The sequence below is a fragment of the Diabrotica virgifera genome, chromosome 8 (assembly GCF_917563875.1).
Source record: "Diabrotica virgifera virgifera chromosome 8, PGI_DIABVI_V3a".
Taxonomy (NCBI): domain Eukaryota; kingdom Metazoa; phylum Arthropoda; class Insecta; order Coleoptera; family Chrysomelidae; genus Diabrotica; species Diabrotica virgifera.
In genome coordinates this window covers 129,272,095-129,279,425 of record NC_065450.1, presented here as the reverse complement: position 1 = coordinate 129,279,425, position 7,331 = coordinate 129,272,095, and the positions used below count along the sequence as shown (strand labels likewise).

Here is a 7,331-nt window from a genome sequence, read left to right as displayed (position 1 = left end):
AAACCGTTTTTTCTTAATTTTGTATGATGTAGAAGCAAAAGATACATACAATCCTAAATTTTCACTTTTTTATCTTCAACCGTTATTTTTTAATAGCCATTTAAATATTTTACATCTATATATATAAAAGAAAGTCGAGTTATGTTAGTTACACTGATAATAACTCGAGAACGGCTCATCAGATTGTTATGAAATTTTACAAGTGTATTCTACCGGACTGGGAATAGGCATAACTCTGAATTCATGCCCGTACGTCATAAAGGGGCTTGCCCCCCCTGATATATTTTTTTAATTTTTTGACAAACCGTTTTTTCTTAATTTTGTATGATGTAGAAGCAAAAGATACATACAATCCTAAATTTTCACTTTTTTATCTTCAACCGTTATTTTTTAATAGCCATTTAAATATTTTACATCTATACATAATATGTATAGAATATAAATATATGTATTACATATATATAAAAGAAAGTCGAGTTATGTTAGTTACACTGATAATAACTCGAGAACGGCTCATCAGATTGTTATGAAATTTTACAAGTGTATTCTACCGGACTGGGAATAGGCATAACTCTGAATTCATGCCCGTACGTCATAAAGGGGCTTGCCCCCCCTGATATATTTTAATCTTTTGACAAACCGTTTTTTCTTAATTTTGTATGATGTAGAAGCAAAAGATACATACAATCCTAAATTTTTACTTTTTTATCTTCAACCGTTATTTTTTAATAGCCATTTAAATATTTTACATCTATATATATAAAAGAAAGTCGAGTTATGTTAGTTACACTGATAATAACTCGAGAACGGCTCATCAGATTGTTATGAAATTTTACAAGTGTATTCTACCGGACTGGGAATAGGCATAACTCTGAATTCATGCCCGTACGTCATAAAGGGGCTTGCCCCCCCGATATATTTTTTTAATTTTTTGACAAACCGTTTTTTCTTAATTTTGTATGATGTAGAAGCAAAAGATACATACAATCCTAAATTTTCACTTTTTTATCTTCAACCGTTATTTTTTAATAGCCATTTAAATATTTTACATCTATATATATAAAAGAAAGTCGAGTTATGTTAGTTACACTGATAATAACTCGAGAACGGCTCATCAGATTGTTATGAAATTTTACAAGTGTATTCTACCGGACTGGGAATAGGCATAACTCTGAATTCATGCCCGTACGTCATAAAGGGGCTTGCCCCCCCTGATATATTTTTTTAATTTTTTGACAAACCGTTTTTTCTTAATTTTGTATGATGTAGAAGCAAAAGATACATACAATCCTAAATTTTCACTTTTTTATCTTCAACCGTTATTTTTTAATAGCCATTTAAATATTTTACATCTATACATATATATATAAAAGAAAGTCGAGTTATGTTAGTTACACTGATAATAACTCGAGAACGGCTCATCAGATTGTTATGAAATTTTACAAGTGTATTCTACCGGACTGGGAATAGGCATAACTCTGAATTCATGCCCGTACGTCATAAAGGGGCTTGCCCCCCCTGATATATTTTTTTAATTTTTTGACAAACCGTTTTTTCTTAATTTTGTATGATGTAGAAGCAAAAGATACATGCAATCCTAAATTTTCACTTTTTTATCTTCAACCGTTATTTTTTAATAGCCATTTAAATATTTTACATCTATATATATAAAAGAAAGTCGAGTTATGTTAGTTACACTTTGTTAGTTTGTTGCCATACTCCTCCGAAACGAATTGACCGATTTTCATGAAATTTGGCAGGTAGATTCCCTGCTGAATTCCGAACAAAACGCTGCTATTTTTTCTTCTCTAGCGCAGTCCGTTTCCGAAATAGCGAACCGTAAGCCGTGGCAAAATTCTGAGCACAGAAGAAGAACCAATGGGAAATTTCATAAAAGAAAACTGCAACAGATTAGCTTTTGGACTCAAATTGGATAAAATATGAATTTTTTAATTTTACGAATTTTTAAAAAATCTTGCTTTCGCGTTGGCAAACCATCCAGTTTATTTATGTTTAGTAGATGAACTAACGAAAAATATCATGTACACTATTGCATGTATTAAATGATTGATAATATTTTTTGTTATTGTGATAATTAATTAATATTTAGAATTTTAACCTTTAACTACCCGCACATCAAAATATAACATAACTACACGCGTGGCGTTCTTTATACGCCACAAGAAAATATACTTAAAAACAGCGGATTTGTTTTTTTTTTTTGAAAAATTACACTTATTTGTTTGTTATAAACCTTACTCGGCGTCAGCGGATACTTGGAGTTCCTTCTCAGTAAGCAAACTGGGATATATAACTGGAATCTGATTCCATGATAAATAAAATTGCTAATAATATTTTTTTGAAACGATATTTTTTACCTGAGAAAAAGTATTGTTTATAAAGAAAAATATATTTGTGCCATAATGACTAAAAAACATTTGAAATATGTACTTATATTACTAATTGTATTACTATAATTGTGGCGTATGTTATCCACCACCGGAAACACGATCTTCCTAGAATGCCGATTATAACGAAACTAAATCCAGTGTAAAGCACATTCCAGTGATAGGTTAGATAAATAAACAAAGACAAAAATTAAATTTTTAAATTCATTTGTAGTAGAATTCTTATATGTGGCGTACAAAAATACGCCAGCGCGTGTAGTTAAAGTTTAAGGTATGAATTAAAATAATAAAATTTATTTTACTTTAAAACCTAAACAGTTTTTCCATTCTCTTAGGCCAAAAATATTTAGCTACCTACTACATTCTCATATTTTGACGTTTATTTGTGTCAGTCGAAATGATTTGTAAATTTTGAGGTTAATGCCCCTTAATGCTAACAACCATATTGTCATCGAGAAAACTCAGTTGCCTCAGTTATCTCAATATAATACAATGTATGTATTTATGTATCTAAATCTATATATTGTATGTTCCCTATGTCCAGCTGAACGATTTACGTACTGTATACGTGGAATATCATATAATTTTTGTCATATTATGTATCTTTCTTATGTATTGTACCCTCGGAGATCGCTGGGAAAATTTAGACTCAAAATAACAAAATCCAGTTTGGCAACACTGTGTGAATGTTGATAGTATCATATCCCTTTTAAGATAAACAGATCTGTAATTTAGTCCAGACAAATTAATATATTTTTGGCCAGCAAAAATGAGATTTTTCAACCAAATACTGTCTCAAATATGATATGCAAAATAATTTTTAATTGTTTTCCACTCATTAAATCGTTATCGTCCAGTTATTGTCTTAATTATTTTAACTTTTAATAAGTGTCGACTAATTCTGAATGATTAATAAGTTGTTAAAACATTTTATCTGTAGCGGCTTCTGGAATGCCTTAAAACTATCGGATTTCATTCGACCATACTTACAAATTTTGCATAAAATATTTGGACATATAATTTTCTTTTTTATTCGAGGAAATTGCATTTCGATCAATTTTCATGTCTAGAAATTCATTTTCGAGCAGTTGATTTTGAGTAATTGATTTTTAGCCATTACGTTCAAGCAACTGATCTATAATCAAAATTATGACAGATTATCTAATTATGACACACTATCTAAGGTGCAACGAAGTTCACCGGGTCAGCTAGTTTACAATAAATTATAAATCAAATGTAAAGACTGAAATAGTTTTGTACACATTTATAATTACAGGTAAACAGGGAGAAGTGTACTTTTGAAGTGTGTAAAGTAAATAATTCCTAGCTGCGCGCTTTCGGCTTATAAAGCCATCTTCAGAGCTATGGTAAAAAAGTTCAAAATACCACCATGAAGAGAGATGGGTTCCATGTACGATATAAAATACTTCTGTTTCTTATGCAGTTTTTTATTTGTTGGAAAAAAACCTTGTCTGTTTGTTTAAAAAATTGCTCAATTGCTGTTGGTTATTTTTGTATCCAGAAAAGTTAAACATCAAGAACGAGCACAAAGGAATTTCACACGAAAAGTTACATTACATATAAAACGAATATTTGATCATGGTAAGGTCAAAAAAACCCTACCATTTGAATAGTACGGTGTCAGATAGCAGAATGCAGATAATAGCAGATAGCATTCTGCTATCTGACACCGTACTATTCAAATGGTAGGGTTTTTTTTGACTTTACCATGATCAAATATTCGTTTTATATTTAATGTAACTTTTCGTTAAAAAACCAAAGTCCTTTGTGCTCGTTCTTGATGTTTAACTTCTTTGGATACAAAAATAACCAACAGCAATTGAGCAATTTTTTAAACAGACAGACAAGGTTTTTTTCCAACAAATAAAAAACTGCATAAGAAACAGAAGTATTTTTATATCGTACATGGAACCCATCTCTCTTCATGGTGGTATTTTGAACTTTTTTACCATAGCTCTGAAGATGGCTTTATAAGCCGAAAGCGCTCAGCTAGGAATTATTTAATTTACACACTTCAAAAATACACTTCTCCCTATTTACCTGAAATTATAAATCGTTTGATTGTGCGGTTCTATCCACACATTATTTTTGATAACAAAAAAAAAATGTTCAATATGACAACTATTTCAACTTATTTAAAAAACTTGCTTGTGAATGGGTTTGTCACCGGTAACGTCTTAATAAAGCTAACTATATTCACTACGCTGAATAGGTCACACAAACCCAAGTAATACGTTGAAGTGTTCATTTTATATTTTGTTTCTAGGTACTTGGGGTCAGGCTGTTCCATCCGATCACTATACTTTGAGTACTTAGTTGGTCGTATAACGATCAAACGTATTATCAAAGCTACCTGCAAAGCAATTTGGGAAAAAGTCCAACCACAGTTCATGGCACAACCATCTTGCGAGGAAGATTGGATAAAAATAAGCAGTAGTTTTGAAAAAAATGCAAATTTTCCTCATTGTTGTGGCGCTATAGATGGCAAACATATTCGTTTAAAAAAACCATTGAATACAGGCAGCGAATTTTTCAATTATAAGAAGTTTTTTTCCGTTGTTCTTATGGCAGTTGCGGACTCAGAATTATGCTTTACGCATATTGATGTGGGAGCTTACGGCAGTGAGTGTGACTCGAACGTTTTCAAAAAAACTGAATTAGGTAAAGCTCTATATTCAGGAACCTTGAATTTACCATGCCCCCAGGCATTAATTACAAATGCCCCTCAGATTGACTATCCTTACGTATTTGTTGCTGATGAGGCGTTTGCCTGCAGTACCAATGTACTGAGACCATACCCTGCCAAAAACACAACCGTTGAAAAAAAAATTTTCAACTATAGGCTCAGTAGAGCAAGAAGATATGTGGAATGTGCTTTTGGCCTACTTGCTAACAAATGGAGGATTTTGCATCGCCCCATAGACGTGACTTTTCCCGATGTTATAATTCAAGCTTGTTGTGTTCTTCACAATTTTGTGCGAAAAAGAGATGGGTACAATTTCAGGGATACTCTAACATGTCCCTTAGAAAGTGTTTCTACAACCGGTACAAGAGGAACGGTGGACGGTTTAACAACAAGAGACGCATACGCAATTTATTTTAGTACAGAAGGAGCTGTTCCCTGGCAAAATAAGATGATATGATAATAAAATTTAATGAAAACGTAATTATTTGATTTTATGTGTTATGTAATAATGATAATAAACTATATTTCTCGCAAAAAACATTTTATTGTCCAATAAAAAAGGAAAACAGGCACTTATGAAGAAAAAGTTTCTCAAACTTTAAAATGACGAATGTTTTAAAAACTATTTTGATACTTACAAGTAGATGCGAATAAAAATGTATTAAATTAACATTTCGTTGCCGTTAATGCAAAATGTCATATGTTAAATACTACACTTTTCAGGAGACAAAAAATAACTGAATTATATTTACTGTGTGAGGAGTGTTTTTTCAAATTAGGGCTTATACATATGTATCGTCTTTTGTTTTTAAGTACATCTTCTAATTTAGAGAAAAACACTACTTACACAGTAAATATATTATTTATTTTTTTGTCTTCTGAAAAGTGCAGTATTTAAATATGACACTTTGCATTCACGACAACGATTTGTTTATTTTACATACTAAGTTTAGGTAATTAAATATTTAAGTATTTTAACAAACAAATGATATTACTTCGAATGGTGCTAACATAAAATTATTAAATGCTTTTCAAATTAAAAAAAAAATCATGGCTCCTGAGTACCTACATATTATTATATTTGTCAATGAAAAACTACATCAAATGATATTCCTAACTGTGGAATTTTTGAATGTACGATAATATTTGGTTTATAGTAGGTACCTGAACTACTTATTATGAAAGAACCTGCTAACTGTTTGCATAACAATAAAAATATTTAGATTAAATATATCAATCAAAATCGCTGTAGGAATCTTGAAAATATCAAGATAAATGACTGTGACTCTTGGTTTTCATGTTTATCTAAGAAAAAATACTAAGTATAAAAAAAGCACTTAATTAAAATTAACTCCAATATATTCTGTTTTTGGTCAAATAAAGAAAAACTGACGCCACTGTACGAAACAAAATGTGTTAGGAATGAAAGGCTTGAACTTTCAAAGATCCTATTTTTTTAACAATTGCAACGGTACGTGTTAATCTTACAACAAAAGGAATTTTTAGAAGTGACAATCCCTATATAAAATTTAGGTATAAACTGGTAATAGGTTTTCTACCCTTATATTCAAGGAAAAAACTATAATATCTTGAGATTTTAAAACAAAATTAAATATTGGGAATTTTGAGCTATTTGTTGATTTATTTAATGAGTATCTATAGTTACAACTGAAATTTCATTATACATCAAAGTTATATGGGCACACTTTTGTAAAATATGCAAAATTTTACATCTTTGCGTTGTTTTGTATAGAAAATATGCAATTTGCATATTTGCCAAATCTACTTAAATGTAGATAATATACAGGGTGTTTGGTAATGAATGGGCTATAGGTTAACCTTAGATTCCTTACATTAAAATATGTAGGTGTATTCTATTTTTATAGTCCTCTGATTTAAAATCATACAAACAGTCATTATTTTGCACTTCTAATATTAATAGTTCACTATCAATCTCAAATTTTGTTTCCATTATCAAAAACACAAGCAAACACAGCGAAATAAACGTAAAAGAAGATTAGAATCTGATTGAATGGCAATTGCACCTACGAGCGACAAGACACAATTTAACAGTGGATTGTGGATTCAGAAATCGGCTAGGTGAACCCCAGAATTTTATAACCCGTCTTTACAATAGCCGAGTTGAGTTCCGAAGATGGGTAAATTGATTCCCGTTGCCATCTGGGCTTGGTCGGTGTACTTAATGTTTTCTAGGA

At 30.8% G+C, this 7,331-nt stretch overlaps 1 protein-coding gene across 1 annotated transcript; it reads left to right on the top strand.

Moving 5' to 3' along the window:
* Positions 1-4,931: 4,931 nt before the first annotated feature.
* On the top strand, positions 4,932-5,572 carry LOC126890262 (uncharacterized). Its single transcript, XM_050659120.1, has one exon. The coding sequence runs from the start codon at positions 4,994-4,996 to the stop codon at positions 5,570-5,572; it is 579 nt and encodes a 192-aa protein (XP_050515077.1). The 5' UTR covers positions 4,932-4,993.
* The last annotated feature ends 1,759 nt before the right edge of the window (positions 5,573-7,331 follow it).

Excerpts from the sequence above, each read along its gene's own strand:
- LOC126890262 (XM_050659120.1), top strand. The coding sequence starts at position 4,994 with ATGGCAGTTGCGGACTCAGAATTATGCTTTACGCATATTGATGTGGGA.